The sequence below is a fragment of the Cydia amplana genome, chromosome 1, assembly GCF_948474715.1.
Source record: "Cydia amplana chromosome 1, ilCydAmpl1.1, whole genome shotgun sequence".
Classification (NCBI taxonomy): domain Eukaryota; kingdom Metazoa; phylum Arthropoda; class Insecta; order Lepidoptera; family Tortricidae; genus Cydia; species Cydia amplana.
Window position 1 is genome coordinate 7,508,937 of NC_086069.1, and position 20,933 is coordinate 7,529,869.

General features: G+C 41.1%; 2 protein-coding genes and 1 long non-coding RNA gene across 3 annotated transcripts in view; 1 reads left to right on the plus strand and 2 right to left on the minus strand.

Annotated features, from left to right (window-relative positions):
* LOC134663232 (protein male-specific lethal-3) overlaps nt 1-20,933 on the plus strand; it is a 177,823-nt gene that overhangs the window by 85,178 nt on the left and 71,712 nt on the right. The gene's annotated exons all lie outside the window — the stretch shown is intronic.
* The window catches only part of LOC134647707 (uncharacterized), a 111,414-nt gene that overhangs the window by 75,159 nt on the left and 15,322 nt on the right, over nt 1-20,933 (minus strand). The gene's annotated exons all lie outside the window — the stretch shown is intronic.
* On the minus strand, nt 3,564-15,998 carry LOC134647682 (scaffold attachment factor B2-like). The gene is made up of 16 exons (XM_063502040.1): nt 15,752-15,998; nt 15,188-15,604; nt 14,753-14,780; nt 13,963-14,080; nt 13,403-13,437; nt 13,172-13,317; nt 12,878-12,995; nt 12,668-12,801; nt 12,464-12,577; nt 12,055-12,132; nt 9,994-10,154; nt 8,824-8,937; nt 8,421-8,547; nt 5,552-5,693; nt 4,868-5,092; nt 3,564-3,745 (listed from the first exon to the last, which is right to left on the minus strand). The coding sequence occupies exons 1-16, from the start codon at nt 15,869-15,871 to the stop codon at nt 3,588-3,590; spliced, it is 2,235 nt and encodes a 744-aa protein (XP_063358110.1). The 5' UTR covers nt 15,872-15,998; the 3' UTR covers nt 3,564-3,587.

Genomic DNA, 20,933 nt, shown 5'->3' on the forward strand with positions numbered 1-20,933 from the left:
CGAGAAAGCGTGAAAAAATGGACGAAAACGAGTTGCAGGGACCAGGGTAGGGTTAGACCAAGCTAAATTGGCAGCGATTTTGACAGCACAGACTGTGATAGTGTTATTTAAACGTTAAGCTTCTATGAAATTATGACATGCACATGTTATTATTATGACTTGCAGTCTGGGCTCTCAAAATCGCTGCCAACTTCAGCTTGTACCTCAGTGGTTCCTAACCTTTTCAGTCCGGTCACCCCTATGACTAACTAGGGAACCTGATTTTACCCCTCCTCCCAATGGTATTAAAAAAATAAAACGTGTACGTTTGTTGTATTGTTATATTAGGTTAGCTTATTACCCCCGTAAAATACCAGTTTTACCCCTACGGGGGTAATTACCCCCAGGTTAGGAACCACTGGTCTACCTCTAGAATCGTGTTAACGCGGGAATAGTTATTTGTTTTACAAGGGGGCAAAGTTGTTTAACCGCTCGTGCTTATATTAGTACCCGAGCAAGCGAAAGATTCCAAAATTAAACCACGAGCGTAGCGAGTAAATTGAAATGTAATTACACGTAAGGTGATACAAAAAACATGTAATGTAATAGGTACTACAAATAAAATCATTAAGAAATGAAAATTATGCTTACAATAATAAATAGGTAATTATGATCAGTAAATGACTAATATCTGGAAAATCGAGCTTTGCTTGGGAAACATAATAACTCAAGTGTTTTCGCAGAGAAGACCTAGGCTAGATCCACCGAAAACCCCCATATAACGAATTTCATCGAAATCGTTAGAGCCGTTTCCGGGATCCCCGAAATATATATATACATATATTGAATTGCTAGTTTAAAGGTTTTAGATTAGATAAATAAATAATATTGACTTATGCGATAGTGGCTTTAACGGTGGCAGGATTATTTGTGTGACTTAAACAATGAAAGTTCGTTATGATTTTTAGCACGAATCTTTTGGTAAAATATGTTAAGTATGTTGAAAGACAATAGTGTGACCGAGAATGTCTTTTGAGCCTAAATTGGATGAGGTCTACTCAAAATTACGCTGATTTACGTTTAAAAGCTTCATTCATTTTAATTGTATGTAGAAGAACTAGTCCTGTTTGAAGTCTTTGCATGGCTCTAAACACCTAGTCTTTAGAAAGACTCTGTCATTAATTGTGATTGTTCTGTAGGTATTTGTAAAATTTCATCTATTTTCTGGAAAGGACTAGAAAGAATATTCTGGGTTTAACGTTAACCTCGCCTTTAAAGGGCGGGGAACTGTCCATACTAGGTAGGGCACACGTGATTTATTTCGTGAGGCTAATCAAATATTAAAACAGCCCTTGTTTACACTAATTTTAATAATAATTTGGAAATGCGATCCGAAATAAAATTTCGAGAAAGTATAACGTGACTTGTTTTAAACAACATATAATATTTGTTGTATGTACAACAAATACGTTTCCATACAAAAAAAATATTGTGTCTTTGATGCTTATAATAATAATTAATAAGGTAATACTTTTATGTTGAAATAAACTACAATATTAGTCCTTATATAGTTGTTTTATTAATTTTAATATTACATAATATATACAAGTTTAAAATACTTATTTAAATTCTCTGTAACACAGATAATTAGTGTAAATGATATACAGTCAAGATTTGTGGCATTCCCACCAAGCACCCCATACATACATATTTTATTGTGTAAACACATCAGTAAATACTGGATACATTTGCAAATAACTTTAATCAAATTCAGTACTTATAAGTGCAACATGAAATTTCAGGATGCACATTTTTGTACTTTGATAAAACATATAAACATAAATGTTGTTATATCATGGCCGATACACTTGTCAGAATAACTAAGTGACTTGTATAAATTATAAAAAGATCTTCACATCTACCACTGAAAACACACTCATCGAGTCAAAAGTCCACCATATAATATTTTGAGCTGATTACGTAAATAATCGTCTGTTATATTTATCTCACATGAAGAAGTCGGAGGTTGCTAAATTAAACTGTCTGCTTCAAAGAATGTCCTTTACCTGCAACAAAAATTTAGTTTGATTTAAATCCACTATGAAACTATCCACCTTTCCAACTTCCCTGGGGTCGGAGTAACGGGCATCGCATAAAAGTTATGCTATGTAGGGTAATTCGCCAGTAACTGGCCACCCTAAACTAAAAATGAATTCTACTCAACTCCTACTCCTATAAACAAAATTCATTTTAGTATAAGGTTTCAGTAACTGGCCAGTCTACATATATATTAAACGGCATGTACATATAATATATTAAATTTAAACGCTTATCATATCATTTTTTTATAACCGCGGAGCCAAAAACAAACATTAGTCTCTTGCAACTAATTGCGGTCCACTCATGCCCATATAAGAAAGAATACGATAATTGAGTAACGCCCACTTGCACCATCCCACTAACCCGGGGTTGAGCGGTTAAACCGTTAACCTAGTGTCAAACTGTACTGGTAACCATGGTAACTCCAGGTTTAACCGGTTAACCCCAGATTAGTGGAATGGTGCAAGTGGGCCTGGGTCTATAATATTGACATCGCTCTCATTACCCGCCCGCACCAGTTACCCCACGCTCCTCTAAAACCAAAATAGTTTAGAAGAAATTGTTGTTAATATGAAAAATTTATCTTATTAATAATTGTAAGTCTATATTGGAGGCCTTTTGAGTTGAGCTTAAGGTCCAGTAAGATCGTGTTCTCTCACTGAGCGTAAGCGAGATGGAAGTGCGTGCCCGAGAGCGCGGATATTATGTTCTTATTTTTTTTTTTAAGTTTTATAAAATAAAAAGTCGATACGTTACCGATTTACCGAGTAATTTGCCGATTTTTCATGTTTTTAGCTTTTGTGCATTTTAGATTTGTTATTTTTTTTATCCAACGAAAGTCAAAAACTCAAGAATTCGAATCGATACAGTTCCACGAGAAAGGTCTCAAGAATGCTAATTAAACGTATGTCAGCCGTACTGTTATCCCAAAAAGCGCTACGAGTTTTTAAAAACTCCTTCTGAACCTACTGCCTCTTTAAAAGAACGCTGACTAGACTCGTGAATTACAAATACCTAATTGGAAGTTTTTTTAGCGCAGTCTCGTAAAACTAGTCGAGGGGTATTCAAATTTGAGACTGGAAAGCCTCGAGCTACACTAGTTTGCCGACTCGATATCGCCGTTACCTTTCGAGGTTTTTATAAAAGTGAGCCGGGGCATAGAGAAAAAAAATACATAGAGTGCTCACTCCATACATCAGTTTTAGTACCAAAAAGACTATTAGCATCTAGCATCGAGTAGCGGAACTATCAGTACTGCTACTTGACAATAGATGTCGCCACCGACCGGAAAGTCTTATGCTGTTGGGACAAGACTTTCCGGTCGGTGCTACATCTATTGTCAAGTAGCAGTACTGATAGTTCCGCTACTCGATGCTAGATGTAGACACTGAAATTAATAGTCTGAACTGATGTATGGAGTGAGCACTCTATGTATTTTTTTCTCTATGGTCGGGGCGTGGGGCTCGGGCGCGTGGCGTGGGGCTCGGGCGCTCACCGTGGCCGAGGGTTCAGTACTTGCGGTAGTCGCGCGCCGGCTGCGCGTAGCGGTCGGGGTAGGTGGCGCCGGGCGGGGGCGGCTGGTAGGCGGGCGGGTAGCGCTGCTCGTAGGCGCCGTAGCGCGCCTCGCCCGACCACGCCTCGCCGCCGCCGCCGCCGCTGCTGCCGCCTGAGGGGTCACGAACAGACGTTTCAATTTTGCTGCGTAACGAATTGTGGCGTAAAGCTTTGGTTTCCTCCGATAGCGGTGCCGTCATATAGCGGACGTCTCCATACAAATACTACGACATCCATATTTAGCCGTATTATTTAGTATGGAGACGGCCGCTATATGACGGCACCGCTATCCTAGGAAAACCGATCTTAACGAAGACTCGTTACGCCACAAGCTTCTACTATACTAGGTATCGAACCGATAGGGACGGCCGAAGTGGTCAAATATATCGTAAGTCGTAACACACAAATTGTTTTTAAGGTTCCGTACCCAAAGAGTAAAAACGGGGCCCTATTACTAAGACTCCGCTGTCCGTCTGTCTGTCGCCATGAGTTATCATGAACCGTAATAGCTAGACGGTTGAAATTTTCACGGATGATGTATTTCTGTTTCTGCTATAACAACAAATACTAAAAACACTATAAAATAAATATTTAAGTAATATTTAATACAACGTGATTTTTTTTTGTTTTTTGCGTAATGGTACGGAACCCTCATGCACGCGTCCGACTCGCACTTGGCCGGTTTTTAAGATCCCGAATCTGTGTGACGTATTTTCTCAAATTAAAATGTACATATATAAAAGTAATAACTATGTTACGATACAAGTGCGGAAAGTAAGAAATTCGCAACGAGTGGTGATAAATTAAAATACGGCCGACAGTGTTTAAAATCGACACGAGTTGCGAATTACCTACTTTCTGCACTCGTATCGTAAATAACTATTCTGAGCGCTAACTATGCTCACGCCCGCAGCAAAATTGAAACACCGTTTTGAACAAAATTGAAACGCATCAGGAATCGTATCAGCATGGAATATTCACACGGACAAATCACATGTGGGCGCGATCCCCAGCAACGAGGGAACCGGGAAGAAGAAGAGCATGTAGTATTAAGCCCTTGCTACACGGTCGCCGACAAGCCTACTAACCGTCTGACCTTGGTCAGTTTTGGTCAAATTTTGTTGGAAACAACTGTCTACACGGTCCGGGACGGACCAAGGCCACGCGGTCTGGGGGCTTGTCGGCGACCGTGTAGCAAGGGCTTTAGAAAGATGATCGGGTCTAGTTTAGGTACCTTTGGCGGGCGGCTGCGGGTCGGCGTAGCGGGAGTTGTGCTGGTGCGGCCAGGCGGGCGCGCGCGCGTCGGGCTTGGCGGGGTCGGCGCGGTAGGAGCGCTCGCGCGGCTCGTAGCGCGCCGCCTCCTTGCCGCCGCCGCGCGTGCCCGGCGGCAGCGGCTGCCGCGCCTCCTCCGCGCCGGCGCCGGCGCCTCCGCCGCCGTTCGGGTACTTCAGGCTGCCGGCTGAGGCCACACCGACGTTAGTACAAGGGGGAGCCGAGGAGGCCCGGCCCCCACCCGAGGTCAGAATATTGAGCACCTCTTTGTCTTTCGTCCCTCTTATTTTTAAATTTTGTATTACAGGCAAATTTGACGCTCCCGATGTTTGCGGCGAACGACCAGACGGACGAACCTAGTCCTCTAAAGGAAGTGCTAAATTTACTAACCGAGGCTGTAAAAAACATGCTGAGACCTCGATAAGTCAAAAAAAAATCCCTAGTGAAATGGGACTATTGTAATCTTAACGGCAGACTTTTTATTCAGTTTGTAAGGGTTGAAGTTGTAAAGGTAAGCATAAATACTCCAAAGTTTTATCAAACTGTGTGAGCAGAATATGCAGCTCTAAATAGCTTTTACTATGGGATCAACTCCACATGCAATAAATGGGACAAATCGAATAGTAAAATAAAGTAAACGACATACATATAGGTCTATTCCCGGCGACGTGTCTCGGGTAGTCCCGCTTGTAGTCGCGGTCGCGGTCGCGCTTGTCCGAGCGGTCGTAGCTCGCCGGCATCTCGAACCGCGGCGGCGGCGGCGCCTCGAACTGGCCACGGCTTGACGACTGCGGAAAAAAATTTCAACATTAGAGGACACTAAAGCACAAAACAGATACAGTACAGAAATCAATCTACATACAAAGTGCGCTCGAGCAACGCACACATAGACACTGCTCACAGACACGATATCTCGGACCGGTTGGGACCAGTGCGAGCGCGAGTGTCAACCGCTTGAGACACGCGTCTGTAAACTTTTTTGTGCAATTATGGAGAAACAAAAAAAAGTTATTATGACTATTCAGTGGACGGTTGTTTAAATTCAACATTAAACGGTGAATTGTCGTTTTTTAAGCTACCAGTGGTTTCAGAGAGGTAAGTAGGTATCTGCTTGTATTTCAATGGTTCGTTTTAACGTTAAACAGAACAGTTAGGTAGGTAGGTAAGCACCCCGCCCCGGCCACTACCAGATACGAGTGCCACTACCACGATAGTTTTTTGTGCATAAATCATAGTTGACAACCCTAGAGCGACCGCCGAGCGTAGGTATGAAAAGTGAAGTACATACATGTGATTGACTTCTGTACTGTATCTATTTTGTGACTAAAGTTTGTTAAAATTTAAAATTTGTTAACAAATTGAATGTAGATATTCAATTTGTTAACGATAAGAGAGTGCAGAATATGTAGTATCTCGTTTAAATTAAAAATATAAACGAATATCTAACTAACCAGACATAAATCCAAGTAATAAACAGTAGAAAATAAAAGGATTTTTATTTATTTATCTCTTCTCGCGTGCCACAACGTCCCTAATGTTGCAAGTAGAATTCTGCAAGCTGAACTTGACAAAACCTACGAATGGTTAAATAAACGGCGTATCAAGGCTAGTGCCCCTAAATCGCATCACATGACCTTTACACTAAGGCGTGAAACCTGCCCGCCAGTCAAACTAGGAGATGCTGAATTGCCGCAATCATCCTGCGTCAAATGCCTTGGGTTTTACTTGGATCTAAGGATGACCTGGAAGGAACACATCAAGCACAAACGAGAAGACGATAACAGATTGAGAAACCTACTATGGCTCCTTGGAAGACAATCCGCACTATCTCTGAACAACAAATTAAGAGTATATTGCTCAATCGTCAAGCCAATCTGGACGGATCCAGATATAGGCTACTACCAGCAAGTCAAACATCCTCTGCCTTCAAAGAGCCCAAAATAATATTTACAGTACATATGGGGCATATTTACAGTACTTTTTTAATTCGCAACTCGTGTCGATTTAAAACACTCCCTTCGGTCGTGTTTTAATTTATCGCCACTCGTTTCGAATTTCCTCTTTTCCGCACTTGTATCGTAATAGTACATTTCAATGCAAGTGTGAAAAGTGTCTTATTATCTACGAGTCCCGAGATGTCTTTTATGAGCCGAAGGCGAATAAAAGACATGGGACAAGTAAATACATTGAACGACGTTTTTTAATACATTTGCGAAAAAATCACAATAAACCAAATATTAGTTTCATGAGTACTTACAGTTACGAATTTGCGCTTAAACTGGAATGATATTGTATATTATATATTATTTAGCACTATAAACTACGTTCAGCATTGATTTACATTGCAAAAATTAATCACATTAACTCATTTCATACAAAAACACTCTTAAAGTTGCAATTTAAGTTAATTATATTGATACAACTAAATTTTAAGTGAAAATAGCAGCCGGTATGGCGCCGGTTTTACTTTTTATTTTTTTCTGTTAACGATAGCCACCGCGGCAATGATAGTTTTCCACATTATTAAATAGTACAACGGGACTTAATCGCGTATGTAAGTTCTAAGATTTACCTCCGACGTTTCGAGGACGGCGTTGTCCCCGTGGTCTCGGAGAAGACTGGCTTAAGTTGACATCAGCATCTTCTAACCGCGCGAGTTTTTCGAACTACCCGCACTTGGTCTTGTTTATCAACTTGAACGTTTTGCGCTTGTGGCGCGGCTCGCGCTCGTAGTTGTCGGGCGGCGGGCTGGCGGCCGTCTCGCGGTAGAGGGAGGCAGCGACAGTCGAGACAGAGACGGTGTGTGTCGAGCAACTTACACTGACCATGGGCGGCGGCGGCGGCCGCTTGTGGCGCGGCTCGCGCTCGTAGTTGTCGGGCGGCGGGCTGGCGGCCGTCTCGCGGTAGAGGGAGGCAGCGACAGTCGAGACAGAGACGGTGTGTGTCGAGCAACTTACACTGACCATGGGCGGCGGCGGCGGCCGCTTGTGGCGCGGCTCGCGCTCGTAGTTGTCGGGCGGCGGGCTGGCGGCCGTCTCGCGGTAGAGGGAGGCAGCGACAGTCGAGACAGAGACGGTGTGTGTCGAGCAACTTACACTGACCATGGGCGGCGGCGGCGGCCGCTTGTGGCGCGGCTCGCGCTCGTAGTTGTCGGGCGGCGGGCTGGCGGCCGTCTCGCGGTAGAGGGAGGCAGCGACAGTCGAGACAGAGACGGTGTGTGTCGAGCAACTTACACTGACCATGGGCGGCGGCGGCGGCCGCTTGTGGCGCGGCTCGCGCTCGTAGTTGTCGGGCGGCGGGCTGGCGGCCGTCTCGCGGTAGAGGGAGGCAGCGACAGTCGAGACAGAGACGGTGTGTGTCGAGCAACTTACACTGACCATGGGCGGCGGCGGCGGCCGCTTGTGGCGCGGCTCGCGCTCGTAGTTGTCGGGCGGCGGGCTGGCGGCCGTCTCGCGGTAGAGGGAGGCAGCGACAGTCGAGACAGAGACGGTGTGTGTCGAGCAACTTACACTGACCATGGGCGGCGGCGGCGGCCGCTTGTGGCGCGGCTCGCGCTCGTAGTTGTCGGGCGGCGGGCTGGCGGCCGTCTTACGGTAGGCAGCGCTACTCTCGTAGCCACGCTTGCGCCGCTCCTCCTCCAGGCTACGAAACATGAATAAGTAGGTAGGAAGTTTATTAAAACTCAACACAACATTCCCTCTCATAATTATATGAGAGGGAATGTTGTGCTCTGGACGCTCGCTATTAGTATGGTTTACTGTACGGCCGATAGTGGATATGGAAAATGTGATTTTAAACTGATGATTTAGAGTTTAGACGAGCCAAACTGGTAAATACATTACACTATAAACAAATGTAACTAAGTTACTGTAAAGCCCAGCTATTGTGTTTATTTTATGTTTGTTATAGCATACTCACCGCAGTTGCGCGCGTTTGAGCTCGAGTCGTTCGAGTTCGAGTTTCTCGCGCTCGAGCCGGTGCCGCTCGCGCTCGAGCCGCAGCAACTCGTTCTTCTCACGCTCAATCTTCTCCCTGTAACCAAACGTATCTAACTAATAATATAGGTAACCTCAAATTGCGTTTTAGATATCGCTATGTTTTCGAATTTCCATTATTAAAAAAATAGTGACAATGACAAGAATCGGGTAGGGCAATGTATTGGTAACCCAGTTGTAGTAGGGTTTAACAATCATACTTCGGTGACGGGAAACATCGTGAGGAAACCTGTGTAGACACAATAACGAATAGTTTCCTGTTCAGGCCGGAGTGTCAACTCTCATGTGCCAATTTTTGCCATCAGGTCGCCGAGAGGACCCCAGTCTACCCAAAAAAATACCAGGACAACGCTACAAAGATGAATGAGTCAGTAGATTTTTCTTAAGTACAAATAATAAATCAGAGGGTATAGGTATAAAAACTTGTCAAGTGATAACCCCGTGCCGACTCACAGCTCGGTCATAAAATTGCGGCGCGCAAAGGAGATTCACGGTTCGTGCGCGGTTATAAGTTTCAATTTTGCTTGCAGGCGGCGATATAGGTGTAATTTTTAGGGTTCCGTACCCAAAGGGTAAAAACGGGACCCTATTACTAAGACTCCGCTGTCCATCCGTCCGTCTGTCACCAGGCTGTATCTCACGAATCGTGATAGCTAGACAGTTGAAATTTTCACAGATGATGTATTTCTGTTGCCGCTATAACAACAAATACTAAAAACAAAATAAAATAAAGATTTAAGTGGGGCTCCCATACAACAAACGTGATTTTTGACCGAAGTTAAGCAACGTCGGGCGGGGTCAGTACTTGGATGGGTGACCGTTTTTTTGTATGTAAGTTGTAAGTTGTTGATGTAAGTTTTTCTGGTTAACTAACAAAAATATGGATCTCATGGTCTGAAATAAACAAATTTTATTTTATTTTATTTATTTATATTTATTTTTTGCTTGTTTTGCTCTATTTTTTGTTGATGGTGCGGAACCCTCCGTGCGCGAGTCCGACTCGCACTTGGCCGGTTTTTATACCTAAATCTGACTTTTGTGAAGGAGTGAATTTTCTGTACGGTAGTACTATTAGTTATTCTGTGGTACAGACCTCTCGGCGCGCAGCTTCTCTCGCTCTAGCTCGAGGCGGTGCTTCTCCTGGCGCTGGCGGCGCTCGCGCTCGCGCAGCGCGTCCTCGGCCGCGCGCCGCCGCCGCTCCTCCTCGCGCGCCGCGCGGGACCGCTCGCGGGCTCTCGCCACGTCGCGCTCTTTCTGCACGACACCATAGAGAAAAAAATACATAGAGTGCTCACTCCATACATCAGTTTTAGTACCAAAAAGACTATTAGCATCTAGCACCGAGTAGCGGAACTATCAGTACTGCTACTTGACAATAGATGTAGCACCGACCGGAAAGTCTTATGCTGTTGAGATAAGACTTTCCGGTCGGTGCTACATCTATTGTCAAGTAGCAGTACTGATAGTTCCGCTACTCGATGCTAGATGTAAACACTGAAATTAATAGTCTGAACTGATGTATGGAGTGAGCACTTTTGTCTTATTATATTGCTCTATGACGACACGCACACACTCAAAGTTGGAATTAACACCGTTTTACAAAAAGGGATAAGGAATAAAAAGAAAAATAAGTGTCGTCCGTTTTTTTTTTTATTGAGAAACAGTCAATAAACATATGAGCAACCGCTAATAGCTACAAATTGATTTCTTTATAGACCTATAGTTCCCTAATTTACAAATATCGTATAATTTTACGGTTTAGACTCACTTGTTTTAAGTCATTCGCGCGACATGTTGAGTACGCGATACACAGCCGTCGTGAACGCTGCTCGCACTGTTAATGCTTGAGAAAGGAGACTTAGGCTCGCCGAAACATGTCGCGCGAGTGACTTAAAACCACAGAAAATAGCCTATAGAAGCCTAATATTGGTAATTTTGTTCGCGACGCAAGTCTCCAAACTGTGAGGTGCAGGAGGGGTGCTCACGACGTTGCGTTTGGCCGTTCCAAATATGGCGCGATGTCACACGTAAGCATAGGGATGGGACACGTTCATTACAGGCAACAATTGCCTGCAATGTACAATTATGCTCGTTGATCGTAAATATTTGTAAAATTTTAGGTTACGATAATAATGCTCTTTGAGTGTTGCCCTACTTCACTTTGCTGTACATTGCTAGTGCTACTGACATACTTTGCTTGACAGACTATACATATGTCTATCACAAACCAACACCGAGTTCCCACGCACTTCTTTGAAGTTCATCACCAGGTCCATCTCGTGACATGAGACCTAACTGCTCCCCTAGAGGATTCTAAAAAAACCACACAACGTATGCCTTTAATTTGACGAAAAGGGACGGATATACGGCCTGAGCTTACTGACCAGTATACAATGAACCCCGGGGGACAAGAAACAATTTTCAACGAAATAATGAATTTGACGTAAGTGGAAGTCTTAGATGAATCGCCAAACCATATTACAATGCAATATCCCATGATTTCCCCATAACTTCAACAGTTTACGATTTATTTTCTTAGACGCGTATGCACACTGCTAGCTTGGGCGCTACATACGGGTGGTGACCGCGAGTCGTCCTATAAGCTCCGTCTATAGGGGTTGGTCTGTGCTTAAAACAACTGAGTCTAAACCGTAAAATTATTCAATGTTAGTATATCTCACAACAGTTTAAATTAGATTACAAATATCGAGCTACAATAGAAAAATAATAATATTATAAACTTATAGTACCTAGTTGATAAATTGTAAAGGCCATAATTTAATTTGAGCATAATGCGATTCATCAATTATCTCACTTCTGGGAAGCTATCCGGGATAAAAACTATCCTATGTCCTACCACGGGACTCAAGCTATCTTAATACCAAATTTCAACTAAATCGGTTCAGCGATTTAAGCGTCAAAATGTAACAAAAAGGCACTCCCATTTATAATATTAGTATGGATATAATATGGGTCCAGTAGTAGTATTTACGCGTGTGTATGTGTATTAATTAAGTTCGTAAAGTTGACACAAAAACTTCAGTATTTTGTCCTACAAAACAACTCGGTCGGTCGGTAACGAGTCACACGTGGCATTCCAAATGTCTAAAAATAAATTAACAACAAATAATAATGTTTAATTGTTTTCACTTACCCATATCTTGGAAAACGAGAGGACTTCCCTTGGTGACCTTCTTCTTTCACGACTTCTGGTGCTGCGTTTAGCTTTGTCCTGTTAACAAAGTTTTAGACTCAACTTTTAAAACGCTAATCTACATAATCATTCCGTCATACATAACAATTCAGTCTAAAATCCAACGTTGTTGTATTACACTATTATAATTTCGGTCGCCCCTCATTTCGATGTTTCTATCATACGAATTAGTAACTAACCCTTTACCAGGCTAAGGGATATATATTTCCCACATGGGGCAATTTAAACATGTGTTCTTTATTTGATGAGTAAGACAGACATTAGTTTGTCATTTTTGAAATGACAGCCTGGTTTAGGGTTAAATATATGGAGAATTGTTATGAATAAATGTACGTTGTTACAATCTTACTTTGTCTTTTTGGTCTGCCTTGTCGCGCGTTTCTGATTTGGTGCTCTCTTCACCTGACACCTCTCCCTCTTTTTTTACTTTTTCGGCGCTTTTTTCATTACCCTCCTTGCCATCCTATAACAATTTCATTTTGTCAAGATCACGAATGATGATGAATATGTTTTCTTTATACAAAATTGTGTTCGACATATTTATTAACGTTACCTCGTTTTCCTTATCTTTCGAGTCATCTTTACGATCCTTGCTCGATCTGCGGTCCGATCTTGTCGGCTGCCTCCGAGACGATGATTCTGATTCAGACTTAGCCTTTTCGACAGAGATCATTCGTCCATGCAATTCTGTAGATTTAAAATAACATTATGAAAATATTACCTTAAAACACTAATGATGAAAAAGGCAAATAGTGGCACTGACCAGTTCTATGCAAGTTCTTGATACAGTTTTCAGCGTCCTGGGCACTAGCCATAGTGACGTAGCCGTAGCAACGCGAGCCTGGGGTCCGAGCATTTGTAACTACCTTTGCTCCAATTACCTGCAATATTGTCATTGTATTTTGTATAATAATACCATTTACAGTTTTACTATAATTGATTTTCGTTGGACACAAACCTCGAAATTGATAGCGGCCATAAAAAATAGCCGTGTTTCGCTTTAAGTCTAAACAAGGGCCATAGCTTTGATAGAATGCATCAAGGAGATGCCCTTTACCTTCCCATGTTTGCTGCACAGCTGCTTGAGGTCCTTGGCGCGCGTGTCGCCCGACAGGCCGCTGACCCACAGGTTGCGCGCGCCGCCCTCTTTGCCATCCTCCTTCTTATCCTTTTTGTCACCCTCGCCATCTTTGTCCTGACCCTCTGCAAAATTAGACATTTATTAATAAATGATAACCTTTCACTGAATTTGTATATAATATTTCATCATCATCACAATTAAATTCACCTTTAGCTTCCTTATCCGATTTATTGCAGTCATTGCTGGAAAACAAAAAGAAAGATCAGTAAAATTATAAACTGTTTTAAAATTAGAACATGAACAAATTGCGATCACGATTGTAACAGGTGTAATGTGCAGTCAAGTAAAAATGAAGCGCGAGAAGTCGTTACATTGCGTCACACCCAATCGACTACAAAGTTTTGCACCATTATTACTCCTCTCGGTGACCGGAGCGAAGCGTGCTGGGGGCCGGGTACGCCTTCAATGATGCACCGCAGCCGCGCGCTCTTATTGTAACTATCTTCTTCAAGTCCTCTTGAGTAGTAGGGGCTTGAAGTCGCAGAAAGCGCAAGCTCGTCGCACACACGAAACAGTCGTCCAATCCACAGGCATCGGAGACGCAGAATCATCGCCGACCAGTCAAGGACCCTCACAGTTGGCGCCACACGACGACACGTGTTTGGTGCAAAACTTTGTAGCGATAACGTACTAGAGTATCAATCGTTCGAATCGGAGAATATAGATGCGCGGGGCGGCGTCGCGACGGCCGTTCGGCATTCACCAACCTAGTGGCGACGGCTTCGGAGTTTACTTGTTGGTCATCGACGGAGGGGTCGCTCGGAGCCGCAGCAGGCGCTGGTGTAGCCTCGTCGCTCGGTGCGGGCTCCTCACTCGCGCCGTCATCTACGCCAGTACACGAGTCAGTCGTCGCCGGGGGCAGCGCGGGCCGCTCGTTACGAGCGACCCGCCCTGCGAGCATTCTGTCTTCACTCAGGTCAAAAGTAGCAAGATGATTCTCTTCACATTTCTTGATAATGGGAAAAGTTATTTCATTTTGACCTGAAAACTTGATTCTATATTAGCACCACTGTCCCTAGGGATGGATTGAGCACCAGAGCGGAGTTGGAGCTCTATGTATGTTGAACATAAGTTTTGTACACTGCAAGGCATGTGAATTATGTCTTGATTTGTGACATGAGAAGAAGAACCATGACTTTAACATTATGATATTAGCTGAAGGAGTATGTTGATCACTGGCATAGTCTGAAGAAACTGGTGGGTCCTCATCCTATACAATGCTTGTTTTATTTTGTGGTGATAACCAGCAGCAACTTCTCTAGGTGGTGCCTCCAATTTATACAATCTGAGTTTTTTCTCCATTGTCAGTCATCTCCATTCTTGAAGGCAGCCGCACTCCACAAGTATTTGCAATAGTTAAATATTTATAATCCTCAGCATATTAAGTAATTAAACAATAAGTTTAAACACAAATAATAATTTCACTGAGCTTTCAATATACAGAAAAGTTTGCACTTATAAATGGGACTGGGGAGTCCAACTATGCCTAGAACTTACCTTTTTTGAGCTTTGCAGTAGAATCCGTCTGGAACAAGTAAATAACATATAGAAAACAGCTGCAGCTGCATTCTTGGCCAGACTCCAAACATTTTACAGTTAGAATAGATTTATAGCTTTGATAAGTTGACCAATCCAAAGATTGGATTTCACAGTTGACATGGAAAGTCATACAACCTTTTTACATGTTAGACTTCTATGACAGTTATAAAAATAAAGAGAACTCCAACCATGAACCAAAATATATTTAACTGTAAAATTTAACAATTGTCTGCCTACTATAATTTCTATTTACAAATGACTAGAATAAATACATGGTCATAGCTTTGATGATAACCAATGGCTCAGTTAATCTACTTCCATCAGGAAGCCATTAGTTAGTTTAGGGGCTACTGAGGGCAAGGTAACAGTGACCCGAAAGAAATAAAACCGTACCTCTTCATTCAGCAGTTCATCTTCACCAAGGTCCAAATTTATGCTATCCTCCTCCAAATTGTTTTCAGCTTTTTGATCTTCTTCCTCATTTGGTATATTGTCTGTGCAGGGTTTTTTGGGTGGAGATGTTTCAGGTTCTTCATTATTTTCACGTTTCCTGTTGATTTTTTCTGTCCCATCAACATCCATAGTTTCCTGTGTCTTCTCCTCGTTATCCGGCTTTGTATCTAGCGATTCAGAGTCATCCTCCTCTCCTGCATCATCTTGAACAATCATATCTTCCATGGCGGGCGTTTCTTCAGCCTCTTGTTCCACCGTGCTCTCCGAACGTCGCGTCCTCTTCGATGGAGTTTTGCCCTCGGGTGTACTCAGGTCAAATTTGAATGTTGCAGGATCATGACCCTCTTCTTTTAAATGCTATAACAAACAAGACTTATGTTGTAGTTATTATAGTATTCAATCTGCAAAATTTTAGTAGTAAAAACTATAGAGCGACCGCAATCACTAGAAAAATTTGCTAATGTTAAATAGCTCGATTGGATAGAATTAAAGATAATGGTCTACCTTTGATAAACGCGTGATGAGTACACCGCGTACACCACTCTTATCTAAGTTACGCTTCTCCAACTCGGCACGCAAATCTATTACTCTTAGTTCGTCCAGTAAACGTTTTCGGTCGGACATGTTATTTTTGGATAGCTTCTAATAATAGATGGTAAATCAGTTATTTCAGCAACAATATTCCACAGAATAACAAGAATATACGAGCTTCCTCACTCGCTTCAATTTTCTTGGAAGAAAATGGCGGCGTGTCGGCTCGGCTGTCGGCGTATCCGTAAATGTAATGTTGCCACGTTTTTTAAGTAGCCAATGTAGCCACCAGTAAAAGCCATAATACACTACCGCATCGCACCGCACCGCACCAAGGTCATGGTGCGCCGCACCCATACGTGAGAGCGAGAAAGAGTGCGGTGTGGTAGTCTGTTATGGCATGGTTATGGCTTTTAACCAAGATTGCGGTTCGGTACACCCTTAAAGCATGTGTCGGAAGCCGGTGTTGCTCGAAGGGTACACGCGTCTGTTAGTGCTTAAAGAGGTGACAAAGTGGGCAGTAAAAAATTTATAGCTGGTCAACCAAATCTCGCGAGTGTAAGCGGTGGACTCGCGTCTCGTGGCGCGACTCGCGGCTCGTCTCGTGGCTCGCGCGAGAGTCTAAATCGATTATAAACCGAGTGAGATATAAGTCGACTCGCCATCGCTATCAAGAAGTGTCACTGTCAGTCAGTCAGTCATGTGATTAGATTCTTGTGTTTAGATTTACATAGCGGCTCAGAAAAATTAGTTATTGTTGCATACGACTTAATAATTATCATGGAACTAGCAGGCAAGTACATGTAATACATATTTTTTTAATCGTGTCATGAAAAATTTCATCGATCAGAATAAAAAACCAAATACATAGCCATATTTCCTCAATAGTTCGTACTAAATTAATGTCGCAGCTACATATGCTACGAGTGTCTAGACGTAGAAAAAAACACCCCTCTCGCTATTCAAGTATTGACCTCGTCAATTAACTCTAAATCAGGATCAGGCCTAGGAAGATAATATGTCTCTCACATGCCAATTTTATATACCATAGTCAGGTTTTAATTCAAATATCCCTACAGTGGGAGACACATTTTGCTTCATGCTGGCTATTTGGGGCTTGCTAAAGATTTAAAATATGATGTATTGTAACCTCTATGACAATAGAGTACAAAGTATAACTATTAAATTTTTTTTTTCCAGAAAGGAACTCATTCAGTTTAGAGGCAGTATCCGGTCTACTTGACAAACTTGCTTTAAAGCAACTACACCTGATGGAAGAAAAAATGCAGAATGTAATAAATATTGAGTCCAGGATTCATGAAGGCAGCATACATCTTGCTAAATCAAGATATATAATGGGCCAAACCTCAGTCAGCACTACTAGACTTCCTACTGAAAGCAGTCCAGAATTTTCTGCTTCTGTACTTGTTCAGTCTACAGAAGACAAACAATTTCAGGTTGTAGAGAATAGAGCCGAAGATACAATTAATCCACTTAAATGGTTTGGGATATTAGTGCCGCAAAATATGCATAAGGCACGAGAAATATTCCAGAATACAGTAAGTTTTGTGGTGGAATGTGCCGGGATACAGTACCTAATACATCAAAATATGACGGACTTTGGTATACTTCAAAGATATAAAGAATTTCTTAAATCTGTTTAAGTAAACCAAATTTGGGGGGAATTAGTAATAAAAGAGCATTAATTTGAATTCTTTTATTCACTATGAATAGGTTGGTGATTGTTAGATACAATGGAGTCAATCAGCAGTATATTGTACCTACTGCATAAGCACATTTTTGTTTACACATGTTTTTGTAACAAAGACTAATGGTTTTTACTTTCTAACCATTGATATTTATTTTAAATATTAAGTAACAATTTGTAAATAATGTATTTGATGTTGGTGTCTTTTTTTGGTTAATAAGATTTAATTTAAATTATTTAAATTAAAGGAAAATTTACTTTATAATTGAACTCCTTGCTCGCAACAGTGGTTAATAGTCTGAATGTTAGACACATATACAGATACAGTTGTCATTAAAATACTATAAATAAATTTATTTTTGCGTTTAATCTCCTAAAATTGTATATAATGGGCTAATTGCAACTATCGGTATACTTATGTGTTACTGACTTACTTGTAGGACAAATAAATAGTAAGGTAAACATACTGGAGCTCAACATGGTCCCATCAGTACATGTCATCTGGAAACGAAAGTCATTGGCAATAGAGGTGACAGCAGGGTGTCATCTATTGGGCATTAGCATGTCGAGCACTAGTATGTTTACCTTAGTACATTTATATTTGTAGGTAGTATTTTTTGGTAACTGAGCAATAAATCCAGTAGAACATTTTAATAAAGCATCACCTCAGTGTTATCTATTACATTGACAAAACTAGATTTCTTTCTACTTACATAACTATAACAATAAATAGGTACAATTAAAGTTGTTATTTGTATGTTCCTATATTATATACTCCTAAAAAGTATATTTCTGTAATACAAAAAAATGTTAATATGCATCATGAAAGACACAAACTGCAACTGCTACTATAAGTGGCACATCACATGTGCGTGTTTTGTGAATTCAATAAGTGGGTTAGTTGCCAGTTGTAAATGTTGTAATGAACATTGTTTGATACAGATTGACAAGTGATGTGATAAATGCAAAGACTTTTTTTGGTAAACATACTAGGCACATCAATGCATCTCTTACTACACTCATACCTTAGAATCCTTAGATGCTTAGGTACTCTAAATCAACATAAGAATAGTTCTTCATACAAATAGTTATATCTTTGGCTTATACATTTTATTTAAATGGCAGGCACATCTATCATACTTAATTATTTTGTGTCACAAGCACTTTTATGTGATGGTGTTAAGAATGTATGAGGAAGTGGTGTAGTAATATATACGAATGTCTGTCTATATATACGGAACAAGTACCAAACCTAATGCTAAGCTGATTAAGGGCAAAACTGTCAAAATTACTTATTATTTGCATAATACATACCTAATTAAATCAAAATCAAGGATCAGTGTGGCTACCACAAACGCTATCGAGAACGTAACTTACTTTCTATGCATTGCATCTCGCTCGTGCTCGCATCTATGCATTGCATCTCGCTAGGTACAGAAGACTCACTCTCTAACAAAACGCGTCTGTTACGACATTACGATCAGCACCGATATGGCCGCTAGGTGGCGACAGCGCCACGCGCGGCTTATGGCTAGCCACCAAAATTGGTGTGGAACGGATGTACTTTTAGCTACTTACCTGTAGCAAAGCGACGAAATCGCGGAGTGAGCCACGCCTGGTGCGAGCGAGATGTATAGAAAGTAAATTATGTAGACGTTAGCGTATATGTCAGTTTTGACACTGTCATGAGTCATGACAGCGACTCATGTACGGGTATCAGGTATTTTTGTTTTCTAGGAAAAAAATAACAAATTGTACAAACAGCAACACTCTTAACAACTGTACATCGGTGGACCTTATTACAAAAGGCATAAGGTCCACCGATGTACAGTTAACAGTGTGGGCGATGGTATAGGTACTTCTGGCGGTCTAGCATAAGTTGCGTTATCTCGCGCGACTCCATACTTGAAGTCGCGCTTGATGTATGGACTGATGGAGTCGCGCGCGAGAACGCAACTTATGCTAGACCGCCTGACAAGATCAAGAGTAGGTAATTGTCAGCGGTAATTGGAATGTAGAATTGTAGATGAAATCAAAGAGAATTTTAAATAGAGACGTACAGTAACTTCTATACACTCTATTGTATTCTCTTTGATTAAACGCACCAATGATCACAAATCAGCAACCAACTGTAGGTATATAAAAATAATAATAGTTTATCATATAATAACAGTAAATAGTAAGTAGGTACCTAATCGCGTAAATGCATTTGCACATTTGGAATATGAAATAGGTAAATGATAATTTAAGTAGGCGTTAGATGTAATAGATGTTATAGACTCAGACAGTAACATCATATTATAGTATCTTCTTGGAAGAACAACATAATAATTTGACCATTTACTTAAATTGAACAGAACATACGTTAGGGGCCTACTTAGTCCCTGTGGCATGCAGGGGCGTATTTTGAAATTTGGCGCCCCGGGCTAATAAGTTTCGCCGCCCCAGAAGTCAAGGAAGAAAAACAAAATACAATCCGACAGGCGCGGCATGCGCCGCCCCAGGTTATGGCCCGGGTGGCCTTAGGGTAAATACGCCCCTGGTGGCATGTAGGAATTTATTAGCATATAATTAATTAAATACCGTGATAAAAAATATAAATAACATTTTTATAGACTCTTACATGCTATGAAAATTATTCTACTTAATACAAAACGAATGCATAATAGAATAAAAACGCAACTTTAGAGAAATAACATACTTAACTAATATTTACATTTTAGTGCGTTAAAATATTTAGAGTGGGACCAAGATACTCTGCAGCGATTTTGATAGCACAGTGTTATTTTAAACGTCATAATTAAATAGAAGTTTAAAATAACACTTGCATAGTCTGTGCTATCAAAAACGCTGCAGAGTTATCTACGCTTGGCTCTAACAACAAAGTTTGATTGCTTTTATACAAACAATAACAAGTCACATACCCACGGTAATTTAACATATTCGTAGTTGTGGTACAAGTTGAATATAATAATAGGCTGAAACAAGTTATGTAATACTTAAATAGAGTTTTGAGGGCAACTTTAAAACCATTTTATAAATTATAAAGCTACGGAGAGGATCATTTCGGGGCATATTTAGGTGGGTAGTACACTAAGTAGGTACCTTATGTTTTAAGTTATATACTACCCTAGCATTTACTAAGTCTTAAATTGTCTTGTCTCCAAATGAAGCTCGTAACGATAATTCGTATATTTCAGTAGGTATAAACCAATTTTAGGTACATATATCATACCTCAATCGCTACAAATCTTATGTATTATAAAATAAAACAAAACAACAGTATAACTTACCTACACAATTTATTAAAAATATAAATGCTTAAAGGAAAAAAACCTTCTAGAAGTTCGAAATCCATTTATGCTGCTTAGTGCATATTATATTGTGCTGTTGTAATTTTCTATTACTTTTAGGTAACTTTGTGCTATCTTAGTAGCATCACCAATA

Bases quoted from the DNA above. Each gene is read 5' to 3' on its own strand.
- LOC134647682 (XM_063502040.1), bottom strand. From the start codon at position 15,871: ATGTCCGACCGAAAACGTTTACTGGACGAACTAAGAGTAATAGATTTG. The intron at 8,938-9,993 runs GTCTGTACCACA...GTTTGGTTACAG, and splicing joins GAGAAGCTGCGCGCCGAGAG to GGAGAAGATTGAGCGTGAGA. The intron at 5,694-8,420 runs GTCAGTGTAAGT...TTTTTTCCGCAG, and splicing joins GGCCGCCGCCGCCGCCCATG to TCGTCAAGCCGTGGCCAGTT.